The 17,331-nt window shown below is 37.7% G+C and overlaps 4 protein-coding genes across 4 annotated transcripts; 1 reads left to right on the top strand and 3 right to left on the bottom strand.

Annotated features, from left to right (window-relative positions):
• LOC105174905 (protein GrpE) lies at positions 32–3,675 on the bottom strand. Its single transcript, XM_020698466.1, is given in 6 exon segments — positions 32–580; positions 667–1,228; positions 1,231–1,285; positions 1,382–1,569; positions 1,658–1,751; positions 2,453–3,675. Coding segments are annotated over 5 exon segments (873 nt in total). The 5' UTR covers positions 2,837–3,675; the 3' UTR covers positions 32–580; positions 667–1,076.
• Positions 4,105–6,710, bottom strand: LOC105174903 (mitochondrial pyruvate carrier 3-like). The gene is made up of 6 exons (XM_020698180.1): positions 6,623–6,710; positions 5,014–5,160; positions 4,815–4,913; positions 4,668–4,720; positions 4,429–4,502; positions 4,105–4,351 (listed from the first exon to the last, which is right to left on the bottom strand). The coding sequence occupies exons 2-6, from the start codon at positions 5,066–5,068 to the stop codon at positions 4,309–4,311; spliced, it is 324 nt and encodes a 107-aa protein (XP_020553839.1). The 5' UTR covers positions 5,069–5,160; positions 6,623–6,710; the 3' UTR covers positions 4,105–4,308.
• LOC105174902 (GDSL esterase/lipase At4g26790) lies at positions 7,274–9,069 on the top strand. Its single transcript, XM_011097152.2, has 3 exons — positions 7,274–7,829; positions 7,951–8,440; positions 8,547–9,069. The coding sequence occupies exons 1-3, from the start codon at positions 7,467–7,469 to the stop codon at positions 8,741–8,743; spliced, it is 1,050 nt and encodes a 349-aa protein (XP_011095454.1). The 5' UTR covers positions 7,274–7,466; the 3' UTR covers positions 8,744–9,069.
• Positions 9,213–10,714, bottom strand: LOC105174901 (upstream activation factor subunit UAF30). Its single transcript, XM_011097151.2, has 3 exons — positions 10,485–10,714; positions 10,028–10,226; positions 9,213–9,393 (listed from the first exon to the last, which is right to left on the bottom strand). The coding sequence occupies exons 2-3, from the start codon at positions 10,199–10,201 to the stop codon at positions 9,265–9,267; spliced, it is 303 nt and encodes a 100-aa protein (XP_011095453.1). The 5' UTR covers positions 10,202–10,226; positions 10,485–10,714; the 3' UTR covers positions 9,213–9,264.

Here is a 17,331-nt window from a genome sequence, read left to right as displayed (position 1 = left end):
CATGTTCTTTCTGTTGTTTTTGCCAAACTCCTCTGCTCAGTAGTTAAAGAGACTGCTCATAGTGAAATTACTTGCTAGTTTTACCAGGGAAACCTTTTGGACATTACCAATCAAATACCATCATAGCAAATGAATGAACTCAGGCACTACTAAACCCAGACTAAAGAATAGCCGTACATGAGGCTATACCAAAGCATTTGCGGCAACACCTGCCAACTTTCAGGGCCTTGTTAATAAAACCAGTGAGACAATTGATGGCACTGAGGGATGCAGTAAAATCGACTTCTTTAATTCCTGACTTGACGCTCAAAATTTGGGTTAACATGAATTCATCTAAAACACCTGCGCAGATAACAATAAACAGATGTATGAGTATATACGTTCTATTATCTGCAACTAGACATGGGACCTGGCCGAATAGATACAAAGAGACCAGTCATTTTTCCAGCCTAGGACTTGATATTGTGCCCAAGAAACGGTGCAATGTTTTCCTTCAGATACTTTTTCAGCTAATTGCTCATTGCGACAGTTACACCTACTTCAGCAGGCCAAATAACTGTTCATGCAGCATGTACCCGGCCTGCAGTGCGAAGAAAAAGGTACTTCATTAAGATTTACACTTATGGGTTTACAAAACATGCATCTACGTGTAAACTCATCAGATACCTTCAGAACAACTGCAGCATGGTCTGCTGGCCTCCAAGCGTCTGGTACTTGGAACACGTTATGTCTGTTTGGATCAAATTCTTTGTTGATAGGATCACGTTTCTCTAGTCCAAATTTTTTGAATACTTGCAAATGAAAAAGCTTACTCCTTCGGTCAATCTAACTATGAGGAGCTAGCAGCTCGGCCTAGGATTTCCTAGGATATGCTTATTTGAATTGTGATATTGGCCTAAACTCCAAAAAGAAACCAGATAAGGAAGCATGAAGAGAGAAATGCAAACACCAGGCAAGCTTTTGCAGAAACTACCAGAAAATGATTTAGGATTACATGTTCGACATTATAACCTTTAATTTTTACAGAAAATAACTCTGAATACACAAATTGAACGGCAGCAGATGCGCACAATATATCAAAGATTGATGGCAGGAAGTTGAACCAAAAACTGTACTACCTCTGATAATTGTTTTTCAGTCATTTCATCGCCATCAAGGAGCATTTTAAGTTGTTGAACAGTTCCATCTGTATTGTTAGACACATCAAAATTTGAAAAGCTCTTCTTGCAGCAGAAGAAGCCCTACCCAGATTATCCGCAACATCCAAAAGGCTCTTTGCAAAATTCTGCAGCATAATTCAAATAAATAATTGGTCAAGCATTCCTGTATGTGGCTCAAGGAAAACTTACATGTGGTGAAGTTGTAACGGAAATGCACAAACCTGAATGGGAAACTTCTTTGCATTTTCAGATTCACGCCTAGTACGCTCCTTTACATTCTCCATCTCCACAAAACTCCTCAAAACTTTATCCTTCATTTTCTCAAGCTCTTCCTGCTTTGAATCCAAAAGTTGTTCCCTCTCAGCCACAAGTTTCACCAGATCATCTCTTGAAAGGTCAACCTCCAAATCTGAATGAGAATCAGAAAATGCTATTCTTTTTAGTACCTCTTTTTCTTCTTTTCACAGCCCCAGACATATTCTACTAAGGTTCTGTACCAAGAACTGGTTCAGTTTTTTCTCCAAAGATTGATGCTTCTGCTTGATCAGGAGCATCAGTAGCTGAAGCAGCTTCATAATTGGCCTTATTATCCTGTTCATTTCCAGATTGAGCAGTCTCTTTCTTATTAGGCTGAGGGAAGGTGGATGACGAGAATCCAAACCATTGAAATTTATAAGAGTTTTGGGCTGAATATTGCAGCAATGACACCTGATCAGTTACCCCCTAACATGGAAGAGTTTGTCTCCACAATACTACTAACTCCAGCACTCGTAACTACTATATGATATAAAAGAAAAGGCAAACCAGAACCTAATGCGCAACAAAATAAAAAAAGAAAGAAAAAGCAGGGCAGTGGCAGTTCATACAGCCTATTCAATCATAGGTAATGTTCCGTATACTACAAAGCTTCCTCTAGACACCAAGATACCAAGAATGTTATTAATTTATATGCTGCCGAAATCATGAAGGCGCCCGTTCTGATAGCTCAGATTGGCGTTCATTGAAAATGCTATTGATATTTAATTTACAAAGAGGGAGATGCCGGGACCTCCTTCAAAGCTGTGCATTCAAACTTCGATTGCACCATTCAGGAAAATACAGGTCAAGAACCAAACACATTGATGCCCATCATGATACAAACAAATCACACTGAAAGAAACTCATAATTATATCCTATTATGAAGAGATACAAAAGAAAAAAGAAGAAATAATCTTTCATCCCCAAATAGAAAACCAAATATAAGGGCCTAAACCCTAGCAAAACCCTCATACGTAAGAAATAAAGAGTGCACCTTATCATGTAGCCCACCCGGAAAGAGCAATTGCTTGGTGAAAGAGGAAACGTATTTACGGCCATGGCGATCAAAGAAGAGCGGGGAGTTGCGGGACTGAGTCAACACGATCCTCGAGAAGAACCGAGACGTTATTACCGGAATTTGAGATTTATCAGAAGGGTGGAATCGGGACACAGAGAGCGTGAGGATAGTGGCGGTGGAGGGACTGAAGAAGGCAGACGATGTGGAGTTGGTGAGAAAGAAAAGGTGTTTGGTCTGGATTGACTTTATTGCCCCTAGAGAAAACGGGGTGGAATATCTTAAGGACTGAGGAGTTCCTAAATTAAACCAACTGCAGAAGGATATTTTTGTCCGGTCGAACATTGTTGGCCGTTGTTTCATAGTTGATCTTGAGTTGCAGCATCCTTTTCGATTGGGGAAAAAGGCAATTTATCTCCTTTTCACATATTACAGGTTAAATTGCATTTAACCCCTTTCGATTATAATTAATTAACATAATAAATATGATATGTTTAAAAAATAATAATTACGAATTTCAACAACTTTGTTTGTCATAAATAATACACCTTACATCAATCTAAAACCAAAACCCATGTACAAAGAGGTAAGAACGACCACTACATTTGTTCTGTGCACTGAGGCTCCGTTTATTGTGAGAATCATATTAAATGAATGTTATAATTTTTTATTAAATAAATAATAAAAAGAACTTTGTATAATAAAAGCATCGAAAAATACGAGTGGATCGATTCGAGAATACGCAAATAGAAGCGGTAATATAAAAGTACGCAAATTAAAAACGAAACGTAATAAAACTATAATTTCAAGGGGTACATCCTTAGAGCTTCCAGAAGTTCGATATAGTTAATAATTTCACTAATAAAAATAAAATAGGGCTAATGGTAAAATGAAAACGAGAGATAAAAAAAATCGTAAATCAAGTGGTACCTCTTTGATTGATTTATTTCGAATCTCATTCGTTTGATCCGTTCACGTAAGATTTCAACCTAAAAGCCATCTAAAATTGCGTTCACACCACACTGTAATTAGATATCCCTCAATACAATTTGCTAGAAAAGAGTTGGGGGAAAAATACACCAACTGTGCTTGAGAGGAGGGGGCGACCGAGTTCATGTTCTTAGGATAGGAAATCATTTTTGTTGTATGTTATGTATTCTTTAGTCATTCCAAATAATTAATATACATATATATACCTTATATGGACGTATTACAATATGTCTAGGTTCATTCTGTCATCCATAACCTAATAATTTCTTTATTCCAAATAAAAGATGACTAACATGACACTTTCCAAAAGTAAAATTGTTAGTCCATAATTTTCTTTCCTATAATTTTTCCAACAACTTAATTAGGGGGTGCTTTGGCCGATTTTTATTTAAAATAAAATACAAGGTCCAAATAATTTCAATTAAATTCAATTTAATCAAAGCCCACCTAATTAAGCCAATTATGTATTTGATCCAATTAAATACATGACCCAATATAAATTAATCCTATTAATTTATTATTGGGCTCCTGCATCCAATGCATCCCTCTCATTTATAAGTAATCCAATTACTTATGGAATTAAGTTCCAATTAATTTCTCATTCCTTTTCGATAATTTGTGTATGATTGTTCAGATTTTCCTTTTAGCTAAATGACACCTAAATGTCTTATTGTTTAATATATGCTCTTATAAAGGACATACATGAAATCAAATCAAATCATTGCATTATCCAACGACTCTAACCAATATCAGAAATTTGTCATCCTTTATTCAGCATAACCAACACAAATTAGAATAGGACGAGGTGAACAAACATCCTCAATGTTGCATTTCTTAAACCTTGGTCACCGTTCCCCCACGTATTTCTCGGACAAGTTGTAGTCATGCCTGAAATAATCAAATTTAAGATGTCCTATTGCAAGATCATTGCATCATTAGTACTTGTATTTTTTGCTATTACTCACCCAGTCTTGCGCGCAAGCTGATATAATCCGGTAGCTGACATTCCCACACTAACGCTAAACAGGTTCCAGTTTTTCTGCACAATTATAAAGACTTGAATCTCAATGTTGTATCGAGCCCCAACACAATTATATTCGGAAAATACAGTATAATGTTGGATGATATATAAGAAAATTACTATTGACGCTTCAAAAATCACTGTACAATACATAAAATGACTCAATTAAGAACAAAAGCTGACCGGGGTAACAATTGTGCTGTAGCGAGCCCATATGAGTCCAGACACAGCAACAGCTGCCCAAAACGTCGACAACACATACATATATATCTATATAAAAGCTTCTAAGATCAAAGTCGATACTTTTATTTCATTTCATAGAAAAAGTACCTAATTGTTGAGGGTAAGAGAGGGTCTCAGGTGGCTTGGAGAAGTCTGTAACGTTGGCTATCGTTATCCCCCATTTGAACGTCGGAGCCCAGAAATGAACTGCCATCCATCCATCCATCCATCATAATCCAATACTATATAACTAAATTTGTAAAACTGATGATGAGACAGAAGATTAAGGATGAAAGAGAAAAAGTACTGGTCTTGGGGCCTGCAGGATGGTTCCACAAGGCTTGGAGCTTGGAGGCTGCCATTGATGCTTTTTCTTACTTACTTGTGTATGTATATGTATGGAGGAGCTGAGCTTGTCGACTTGACTTATACATCAATCTGCCTCAGTTGCCACCTAATCCACCAAATTGCATCAACTGTTACTCACCGCATCCAAATTTGTATATTTAATTAAATTATTTAGTCTTACCCATTTAATTATACAATAAGTAGCGACGTTAGTCTTTTTAAATGAATTGATTTCATCAAAACTATCAAACTCAGCTTCATTAATTAAATTGAAAGATATTGCCCTGCAACTTACAAATTATAAAAGATGTTTTTGAGTTTTGACCGAAAACTGAATGAGTATCATTTGCTATATGTAATTCAAATATACTCAATATTAAAATAAATAAATAAATTGAATTTCAATTACTTCTTGGGTTAATTACTCTTAGACCTCCTCTTAAAATGCAAACTTACACTTTCTTCCAAACATGTTTGAAATTACATTTACAATTCCTACAAAAATTCTCCATTTACACTAACCCTCTTCCATTAGAGTTTGGACAAAAAATACTAACGTTAGAAAAATACGTTCATTTTTAATTTTTCACTTCATTTAATATTCCCATGTAGATTTTTGTACTTATAAAGTGATAAATAATATATATATATATATATATATATATGGGGTGAGGTTAATGTAATTGTATTTTTTCCCCTTGTAAGTATGAAATTATTATATCGAATGTTAAATGAAGGATAAAATTGAAAATCCACATAAATTTCTTCTATCGTTAATATCTTTCAACCCAATCTTAACAAAAAAGGATCAAGTGTAAACAGTGAATTTTTGGAGAAAATATAAATATAATTTTAAAACTTCCTTAGGAAATATTTAATTTGATATTTTAGAGGGGATCTAAGTGTAATTAACCCTTACTTTTGTTTTTAAGAATTGTACCAATAAAATGGTCTAGCAAAAGAGACCCAAAACCTGAAGGGAAGTCCTAAGACTTTGAAGACTCAAGAAGTAGGGGTTGAGAGGTCCAGCTCAAGTAGGGGCCCAGGCAAGAGGCCACCCTCGTGGAGGCCAAGTGTCAATCGATGTAGGATTATTCACCCCATAGCACGCAAAGAGAGCCATTGGGGCGGATAAGCTCCAACCACAAAAAAAACTAGGACATATGGCAATAAGAAGAGACGAGCTAAAAACATCCTTATCTCAAATATAATAACCCGCCTAAAAATCAAAGAATCCTACTTGTTTGAGGATACACCTCCCATTGATACCTGAATATTGGGGGTTCTTGCCTTTTCCCCAAGCCAGGAGTCTACCCATAAATAATAGACCTCTTTCTTAGAAATTGGTATGTTTTTAATTACACTCAAGTATACGAAAACCACACTTACTTTATTTCTTTTATTGATTTATTTCATTACATTTTCACTCAATTAATAAGTTGAACTCTTGATCCTAAGCATCTTTGCTCGCATCAACGGAGATTATAGTTTAACTTGTCAGATATTTTGGCAAGATCACATAAGAGAACGGCACATCAAAGGCCTAATAACAAGGAGGAAGCACATACCATGACAAGTTTGGGGTGGCATAAATCACAAAGACGCAATAAATAGAAGCAATGTCTGAATCTCATGTCCACCCACAATATCTTGACAACGTAAAGTGAACCCTTTCCGTGGCTAATAATCCGTTTCTGATAGCTTTTTCAAGAGATCATAATAACAAGGCAAGATCAGAGAAGAAACAAAACCGTGTTTGAAACGTGAACCTCCGTGGAATCAAAAGAAAAGACAACTTTTTTCCAGCCTTTTTGGCTGAAAGAAAATCAGGAAAGCTGATGAATAGTATTAATTCATCGTTAATTCAACTCTTATTACCTCTACTCCATGCTTGCTTACCATCTCTCTATATTCTGAGTTGTCAATCGCAAAATCCGTTGGCTTTTTGCTGCTAACTTGTGTAAACATCGTGATCTGAACATTAGCCTCAGCTAACTAAAACATTGGGATTGGGATACTGTTTTGGTATTAGAACCAACATTGCACCTACTTTACATGAAATTTCCGACTACTTCTTTCCTACACTACGCAATAAAAGTGCGTATGTGAATAAATAAATGACTTCAATATTTCACAAAATATAATTTAATAATCCATCAATTCAAATACAACACGAAAAATAATGTAAATTACTCTAATATATCGACTTTAGTGTAGTGATAACTGGGCCACAACTGTCATTGCCATTGAACAGAGGTTTATAGATAATTCCTACTTATTACACTTTCTCATCCCAAAGCAGACTGTAAGACAAGTGGAGCAAATTTAGAGCTCATATAGCACTCTGTCTAAGCGCTCCTAACATTAGCTAATTTATAGCAACCCCTGTCCGAACCCACAACACAGAAATTAATGGCATTGCCTTCCATTTCTGTGGTCCTTACACTTCTACTCTTCCAAATCCTCAAAACCGACGCCAAAGTTTCATCCATCATCGTCTTTGGAGATTCCACGGTAGATTCTGGGAACAACAACTACATCCCGACAGTGCTAAAAAGCAATTTCAAGCCTTACGGTCGAGATTTTGATGGTGGTCGAGCAACAGGCCGGTTTTCCAATGGCCGGGTTCCCACAGATTTCATCTCCGAGGCTTTTGGGCTCAAAACAACTGTTCCTGCGTATTTGGACCCGGCTTACACCATCAAAGATTTCGCTACGGGAGTCTGCTTTGCTTCAGCTGGAACTGGTTATGACAATGTTACTTCTAAAGTTCTTGTAAGTATAGTAATGAGGTTCTCATATGATTCATTAACTTCAAAATTTTCGTTGTTTGGCTACTATATAAGCGAATTCGCATTATGTTAAACTCTTAAGAATTTTATTACTCCAAATGCAGTCTGTAATACCTCTATGGAAGGAATTGGAGTACTACAAGGAATACCAAAGCAGGCTGAGAGACTACCTGGGCAACAACAAGGCAGACGAGATTTTGGGTGAAGCTCTCTACATAATTAGCATAGGAACAAATGATTTCTTAGAAAATTATTATCTGCTTCCAAGCAGATCATCAGAGTACTCCATTGAGGAGTACCAGAAGTTCTTGGCAGGCATAGCAAGAAATTTCATTACAAATATTTACAAGCTGGGAGCGAGGAAAATATCGTTGACAGGGCTGCCTCCGATGGGTTGCTTGCCGCTGGAGAGAACGGCAAACTTAGCATCAGGTGGAGGATGCATTGATGGATACAACAAAGTGGCTATGGATTTCAATCAGCAGTTGCAGTCATTGGTGGAGACACTGAACAGGGAGCTTTCTGGGCTTCGGTTGGTGCTTGTGAATCCTTATGCTACTCTTTATAATATCATTCAGAACCCTCGTTCTTTTGGTGAGTTATATGACACAAATGTTTGACATCGGTTGTAAGTTTTAGCGTATTCTGGGGACATGATTAAGAGTTTCGACTTAATCACAAATTTGTATGTGTGGCACAGGTTTTGAACATTCAGCAATTGCATGTTGTGGGACTGGAAGGTTCGAGATGAGCTATTTGTGTGGTGAAGATAATGGTCTTACATGTTCGGATGCGAATGAATACGTGTTTTGGGATTCTTTCCACCCTACAGAGAAAACAAACGGCATACTAGCAAACTATGCAGTCAGAACATATCTAGCTGTATTTCTACAATGAATTTCCTCTTACAGGGAATAATTCAGTCTTTATCAGGCAAGAATATGGATACTACATGATATGATATTCTACTCTACATTATTTAGTATTTTGCTATTACCCTAAAAGTAGGTGGAATAGTCGATCCAGCCACATATTCTATTAAAAGCAGACAACAGGAACACATATAGACAAGATAATTCGAGGAACTACCATTTATGAAGACAATTCCCTTCATGCACGGTGTTTTTCATAATTTTCACAACTGGGACAACTATAATGTGTAATTGTTAGTCTCTATCTTGACAGGAGCCCATTCTTGCTGCCCACCAATATTTTCAAAAAAATAAATACATAAATGAAACAAATGTTTCGATAATGAATCTGAAAGTAGAACACACTCCCTGGCATAACAAAACAGCCTGCAGGCATGCAGCTTCATGATGGGTTTAAGTGCATTTAAAAGAGGGTTTAGGTTTTTGCACCACTCGTTACAAGTATGAATAGCAAGATATGGATACAACCTCAACGAACTTAGATGATCACTTGGGCTGCTTGGGGAAATGTAACTTAACCAACATGGGAAGTTCAGCAAGATCGACCTTAGACTTGCCCAACAGAATGCTCTTCAGCTTTTGATCACAATTCACTACATTTTTGTTGACTGGATCCTACAAAAGACAAAACGAAGTATACCAGGTAGTTAAGAAGAATGCCAAAACAATTTAATAGTGACAGGAAGCAATCATAAAGCTTTGGGGAGGTAATTGCTAGCACCTAAAAAAGAAACCATACCCAACTTCCTTCTGTTCAAATAAAGGCAACAATATATTATTAAGAAAATAAGTTGCATTTTTTGTTGTTTCAAGAATTTTTGGTGGTTTTAGGAGGCAGTAAGAGAGGGTTAGTGAGTTAGCTTCTTCATATCATTTGATGCTAATGATTCAGCTGTAGCAAAAGAATATTATTCAGATAGCAAACAAATTTGAAACCCACTCTAACCCTGTCCATTCACCTAAATTGACCTGTCGAACTAAGTAAGACCACATTAAAGGATGAACAAGGAGTACCAAAATAAACAAACACAATCAGTTCAAGAGATTTACTCCTCTAATTCGTTAGAATAATCAGTACATGAACATAACTGGACAATGACAGTAGCTCTGAGCTCAAACTTCAGATAACTAGCGTTGATCAACAAGTAGACAACTTTCAGGAGCAAGAGCAATTCCCAGATCAAACAAATGCAAACATCAAGCAAATTAGTGTGTGCCTGGGCATGTTGTGGGGTGTCTGGGATCTAACCTGGAGATTGTTCTCCTTGATATAAGACCAAACCCGCCTAAAACAATTCAGTCGAGAACTCTGAGACTGACCCATGAAATCTCTAAGTACTGTGGGCAGATTTACGAGATCAATTAAGTCTGCAACCTTCTTAGGGTTGTCTGTAACTGCCTTCTTCAACCGCTGCTGCAGCATTTTCGGGAAATCTCTTTCTCAGTACCTGCATTCCCCGAACGCAATTAAACGATCACGCCTACTATATCCGTTGCAAAATCATCATACAATCGCAACAGCCTAATACTTTCAGAAAATCCAAACATTAAGATTTGGCAGAATTCCTAGAAACAAATATCAATCCAGGTCCTGAAGACAAGCTACCAAATATTCATGCCACCTCGTATCCCACAAGTCGGCACAGAGAAACTATAAGTCATAGAGGAATTTCCTCGAACACGTTACATACAAGTAAAAGACGGACCTTCTCAAAAAGACTTGGCTGTGCGGGAGACAGAGAACCGTCAACCAATCGGGGCTGGATTTCGGCAGAGCACAGAGTTGATCGAACGAAGCCTTCTTAAATTCAGACGTGGAAGTCGGTCCAAGTCCGATTTTTCACAGCACGCCCACACCCAGACAGAATGCCCGCCACCTAGTCAAACTACTTTATTTTATGTATTTGTAGAGATTAAACATAGTTACTATAGAGGAGAGGTGAATAACATTCAAAATTGTAACTTGATGGTATGTATCCAAATTCACATTTATCATACTATTATTGCAAATGTAAAAAACCTTGGCTATAACAATTATTATGACTTCTTTGTACTGGTCAAAGTAATTGATGTAAATTTAAATATTAAACATAGCTTATGTAAAGGTGAATGATGCTTTCAATTAAGTTCAAATTATAAATTGCTGGTACTAATATTTTTCATGCAGTAAAATTTATACAGTTATAAAATTATTTATACGTAAAAAAAAAATTCACCAAGATTCTTATCTTAGGTCTTGAATTCATAATTTTCTATTGCACTATCTACAATATAATGATTGCGATCTGGGTTTTGTTAATCAAATAAGCTATGCTCAGAAACAACTGATCAGTTATATATGTTGTAGCTGATGCTTGACTCATACTTGTGCTTACATGTAACTTACTGTTTATCAGGTAAAGAACTAATTATTCACCTACCAAAGTTTCTGTTATTTTTCTGCCTTCAGGTACCTATGGGCAGTTTCATACATATTTGAGTGGTAACACTTTTCTAGTAATGTGGATTTGGTATTGCAGAAACTAGGATATTAGGCCTATAAGTTGTTGAATCTGTGATGTTGCTCAATAAATGGCACAACTATTCCTGTGGCTATTCTTTAGAAAGTGAATGATTCCTTTACTAGAAGGAGACACTAGTTTTAACTTTTTAGAAGATAGGTAAGTTTCATAAAATAATCAAAATCCATTACAAGTTTTTATGCTAACTTTATTAACGGTTGGGGTGTCTTGTGTGATTTATGTTTCTTGTCGCTTGGGCTTTTGCTGAAATACCTTAGTAAATACAAAGCTAACCCAGTGTTAATTGCTTTCTGTTAACCATCCCATGTATTCATAGCATTTTGGATTTTGGTTTACTTTCTGATGCCATGTTGCTTTTGAGCAGTATGGTTAGTTGGATTATCTTGAAAGTACTTTTCTATTTCTTTTTTATTTCTATTTTTAAGGAATTGAAGGCACTTTTCTCAATCAAGTAAATTGCAGGTATAAATTGCGGGAATTGAAGCGTAGGCGAAGAAAGAGGAAGAGTAGGAAGGAGAAGAGGAGGAGGAGGAGTCACCATCATTCAAATGATGATTCTGCTCATCTGCGGCATAAAAGAAGGAGCAGGAAGGCGTATTCAGACTCTGATTCCGACGTTAGTGCTTCAAATAATTTGCGAGTGGGTAGAGGCAAGAAGCGGTCTGAGAAGAAGAGCAGGAAACATCGCCATGAAGAGGACTAGCTTCTACAGTGGGTAATATGTCATGTGCTTTTAGGATTCCTCTAAACTGCTGCTAAGTGTGCCCTATTCGATCTTTAATTTGGTGATTGATGAGCTTCTTGAAAAAAACCACTTTAGCTTGGTGGACAATGCATTAGTTTGGTGCATTTGCTGTTTTCCAGTTTGATTTAATGTATCATTGTAATTGCTTTATTCTTCTGATTGTAAGAATTCTGATATTTACTGAGTATGCAATGTGTGACTCTGACATGTGATCGGTCCTGTTAGTTGAAATATTGCAGTAATGCTTTAGAATTTTATTGAGTTTAAAGTTTTTTAACTTGTTGGTTGTTATTCGATGCATTGGGGGAAGCCTGTCTGTGAATATGAAGAAGAGCTTAACTATTGCTGCTCTTTTGAACCCAGTGCTATTATTGGAGCAATAGAAGGTTGCAGCATTTCCTATTGTGTTTTATATATGTAACTGTATTAGGGCAATGAATTTATCATTAATATTATCCAAATTTTGGATCAACCTCTCTGAAAATCAAGATTTGGTGTAGCATATTTTCGTTGAGATCATGATGTCAACGAATATATTTTGTTATGTTCTAATCAGCTACTGCAATTCTTTTTCAATTTTATCGACCACAAACTTGAGAAGTTTTGCTTAATGATGCCCCATCAATGTTCAAGCTTTTCAATTTCCTTGTCTGTTTGTGTTTTTTTATTATTTGGGCGTGTGGTGTGTGGCGTGTGGGTGGGTGTGTGTTGTGTGTGTGTATGTGTGTGCGTGTGGGTTGTGTGTGTATGTGTGTGCATGTGGGGTGTGTGTGTGTATGCGTGTGGGTTGTGTGTGTGTCTGTGTGTGCGTGTGGGTGTGTGTGTGTGTGTGTGAGGGGTGTGTGTGTGGGTGTGCGTGTGGGGTGTGTGTGTGTGTGTGGGTGTGCGTGTGGTGTGTGTGTGTGTGTGTGTGTGTGTGTGTGTGTGTCATGTGCTTTTAGGATTCCTCTAAACTGCTGCTAAGTGTGCCCTATTCGATCTTTAATCTGGTGATTGATAAGCTTTTTGGAAAAAGACCGCTTTAGCTTGGTGGACATGCATTAGTTTGGTGCTTTTGCTGTTTTCCAGTTTGATTTAATGTATCATTGTAATTGCTTTATTCTTTCTGGTTGTAAGAATTCTGATATTTAATGAGTATGCAATGTGTGATGCTGACATATGATCGGTCCTATTAGTTGAAATATTGCAGTAATGCTTCGGAATTTTATTGAGTTTAAAGTTTTTTAACTTGTTGGTTGTTATTCGATACTTTAGAGGAAGGCTTCCTGTGGGTATCAAGAAGAGCTTAACTATTGTTGCTCTTTTGAACCCAGTGCTATTATTGGAGCAATAGAAGGTTGCAGCATTTCTTATTACGTTTTATATATGTAACTGCATTGGGGCAATGAATTTATCATTAATATTATCCAGTTTCTGGATCAACCTCTCCGAAAATCAAGATTTGGTGTAGCAGGTTTATGTTAAGATCATGATGTCAACGAGTATACTTTTATATGTTCTAATCAGCTATTGTATTTGTTTTTCAATTTTATCGACCACAAACTTGAGAAGTTTTGCTTAATGATGCCCCCTCATTGTTCCAACTTTTCCATTTCCTAGTCTGTGCGTGTTTTTTTTATTATTTGTGCATGTGGCATGTGGCGTATGGGTGAGTGTGTGTTGTGCGTGTTGGTGTGTGTGTGCGTGCGTGCGTGTGTGTGTATGTGGGGTGTGTGTGTATGTGGGGTGTGTGTGTGTGTGTGCGTGTGTGTGTGTGTGGGTTGTGTGTGTGTATGTGTGTGCATGTGGGGTGTGTGTGTATGTGTGTGAGGGGTGTGTGTGTATGTGTATGAGAGGTGTGTGTGTGTATGTGTGTGCATGTGGGGTGTGTGTGTGTGTGCGCGTGTGGGGTGTGTGTGTGTGTGTGTGCATGTGTGGTGTGTGTGTGTCATGTGCTTATAGGATTCCTCTAAACTGCTGCTAAGTGTGCCCTATTCGATCTTTAATATGGTGATTGATAAGCTTTTTGAAAAAAACCATTTTAGCTTGGTGGACATGCATTAGTTTGGTGCATTTGCTGTTTTCTAGTTTGATTTGATGTATCATTGTAATTGTTTTATTCTTTCTGATTGTAAGAATTCTGATATTTAATGAGTATGCAATGTGTGATGCTGACATGTGATCGGTCCTGTTAGTTGAAATATTGCAGTAATGCTTTGGGATTTCATTGAGTTTAAAGTTTTTTAACTTGTTGATTGTTATTTGATGCTTTGGGGAAGCCTTCCTGTGGGTATCAAGAAGAGCTTAACTATTGCTGCTCTTTTGAACCCAGTGCTATTATTGGAGCAATAGAAGGTTGCAGCATTTCCCATTCGTTTTATATATGTAACTGTATTGGGTCATGAATTTATCATTAATATTATCCAGTTTCTGGATCAACCTTTCTGAAAATCAAGATTTGGTGTGGCAGGTTTACGTTGAGATCATGATGTCAACGAATATACTTTTATATGTTCTAATCAGCTACTGCATTTCTTTTTCAATTTGATCGACCACAAACTTGAGAAGTTTTGCTTAATAATGCCCCCTCATTGTTCCAACTTTTCCATTTCCTAGTCCGTGCGTGTTTTTTTATTATTTGTGCGTGTGGCATGTGGCGTGTGGGTGGGTGTGTGTTGTGCGTGTGTGTGTGTGTGTGTGCGTGTGTGTGTGGGTTGTGTGTGTGTATGTGTGTGTATGTGGGGTGTGTGTATGTGTGTATGTGTGTGCATGTTGGGGGTGTCTGTGTGTGTGCGTGTGGGGTGTGTGTGTGTGTGTGTATGCGTGTGGGGTGTGTGTGTGTGTGTGCGCATGTGGGGTGTGTATGTATGTGTGTGTGTGTGTGTGTCATGTGCTTTTAGGATTCCTCTAAACTGCTGCTAAGTGTGCCCTATTCGATCTTTAATCTGGTGATTGATAAGCTTTTTGGAAAAAGACCGCTTTAGCTTGGTGGACATGTATTAGTTTGGTGCATTTGCTGTTTTCCAGTTTGATTTAATGTATCATTGTAATTGCTTTATTCTTTCTAGTTGTAAGAATTCTGATATTTAATGAGTATGCAATGTGTGATGCTGACATGTGATCGGTCCTGGTAGTTGAAATATTACAGTAATGCTTTGAAATTTTATTGAGTTTAAAGTTTTTTAACGTGTTGGTTGTTATTCGATGCTTTGGAAGAAGGCTTCCTGTGGGTATCAATAAGAGCTTAACTATTGTTGCTCTTTTGAACCCAGTGCTATTATTGGAGCAATAGAAGGTTGCTGCATTTCCTATTGCGTTTTATATATGTAACTGTATTGGGGCAATGAATTTATCATTAATATTATCCAGTTTCTGGATCAACCTCTCTGAAAATCAAGATTTGGTATAGCAGGTTTATGTTGAGATCATGATGTCAACGAGTATACTTTTATATGTTCTAATCATCTATTGCATTTCTTTTTCAATTTTATCGACCACAAACTTGAGAAGTTTTGCTTAATGATGCCCCCTCATTGTTCCAACTTTTCCATTTCCTAGTCTGTGCGTGTTATTTTATTATTTGTGCGTGTGGCATGTGGCGTGTGGGTGAGTGTGTGTTGTGCATGTTGGTGTGTGTGTGTGTGTGTGGAGGGGTTGTGTGTGTGTATGTGTGTGCATGATGGGTGTGTGTGTGTGTGGAGGGGTTGTGTGTGTGTATGTGTGTGCATGATGGGTGTGTGTGTGTGTATGTGTGTGCATGTGGGGTGTGTGTGTGTGTGTGCGCGTTTGGGGTGTGTGTGTCTGTGTGTGTGCATGTGGGGTGTGTGTGTGTGTGTGTGTGTGGGGTGTGTGTGTATGTGTGTGAGGGGTGTGTGTGTGTGTGTATGTGTGTGTATGTGTGTGCATGTGGGGTGTGTGTGTGTGTGTGCGTGTGGGGTGTGTGTGTGTGTGTGTGTGCGTGGGGGGTGTGTGTGTGTGTGTGTGTGCGTGTGGGGTGTGTGTGTGTGTGTGTGCATGTGGGGTGTGTGTGTATGAGTATGCAATGTGTGATGCTGACATGTGATCAGTCCTGTTAGTTGAAATATTGCAGTAATGCTTTGGAGGATGCCTTCCTGTGGGTATCAAGAAGAGCTTTAACTATTACTGCTCTTTTGAACCCAGTGCTATTATTGGAGCAATAGAAAGTTGCAGCATTTCCCATTGCATTTTATATATGTAATTGTATTGGGGCAATGAATTTATCATTAATATTATCCAGTTTCTGGATCAACCTTTCTGAAAATCAAGATTTGTTGTGGCAAGGTTTACGTTAGATCATGATGTCAACGAATATACTTTTATATGTTCTAATCAGCTATTGCATTTCTTTTTCAATTTTATCGACCACAAATTTGAGAACTTTTGCTTAATGAAGCCCCCTCATTGTTCCAACTTTTTCATTTCCTAGTCTGTGCGTGTTTTTTTATTATTTGTGCGTGTGGCATGTGGCGTATGGGTGAGTGTGTGTTGTGCGTGTTGGTGTGTGTATGTGTGCGTGTGTGTGTGGGTTGTGTGTGTGTATGTGTGTGCATGATGGGTGTGTGTGTATGTGTGTGAGGGGTGAGTGTGTGTATGTGTGTGCGTGTGGGGTGTGTGTGTGTGTGTGTGCGTGTGGGGTGTGTGTGTGTCTGTGTGTGTGCGTGTGGGTTGTGTGTGTGTATGTGTGTGCATGTGGGGGGTGTGTGTGTGTGTGCGTGTGGGGTGTGTGTGTGTGCGTGTGGGGTGTGTATGTATGTATGTGTGTGTGTGTCATGTGCTTTTAGGATTTCTCTAAACTGCTACTAAGTGTGCCCTATTCGATCTTTAATCTGGTGATTGATAAGCTTTTTGGAAAAAGACCGCTTTAGCTTGGTGGACATGTATTAGTTTGGTGCATTTGCTGTTTTCCAGTTTGATTTAATGTATCATTGTAATTGCTTTATTCTTTCTAGTTGTAAGAATTTTGATATTTAATGAGTATGCAATGTGTGATGCTGACATGTGATCGGTCCTGGTAATTGAAATATTACAGTAATGCTTTGAAATTTTATTGAGTTTAAAGTTTTTTAACGTGTTGGTTGTTATTCGATGCTTTGGAAGAAGGCTTCCTGTGGGTATCAATAAGAGCTTAACTATTGTTGCTTTTTTGAACCCAGTGCTATTATTGGAGCAATAGAAGGTTGCAGCATTTCCTATTGCGTTTTATATATGTAACTGTATTGGGGCAATGAATTTATCATTAATATTATCCAGTTTCTGGATCAACCTCTCTGAAAATCAAGATTTGGT

Source organism: Sesamum indicum, linkage group LG12 (genome assembly GCF_000512975.1).
Source record: "Sesamum indicum cultivar Zhongzhi No. 13 linkage group LG12, S_indicum_v1.0, whole genome shotgun sequence".
NCBI classification, from domain to species: Eukaryota; Viridiplantae; Streptophyta; class Magnoliopsida; order Lamiales; family Pedaliaceae; genus Sesamum; species Sesamum indicum.
The sequence above is the reverse complement of the archived record's forward strand: the minus strand, read 5'-3'. Positions and strand labels throughout refer to the sequence as shown.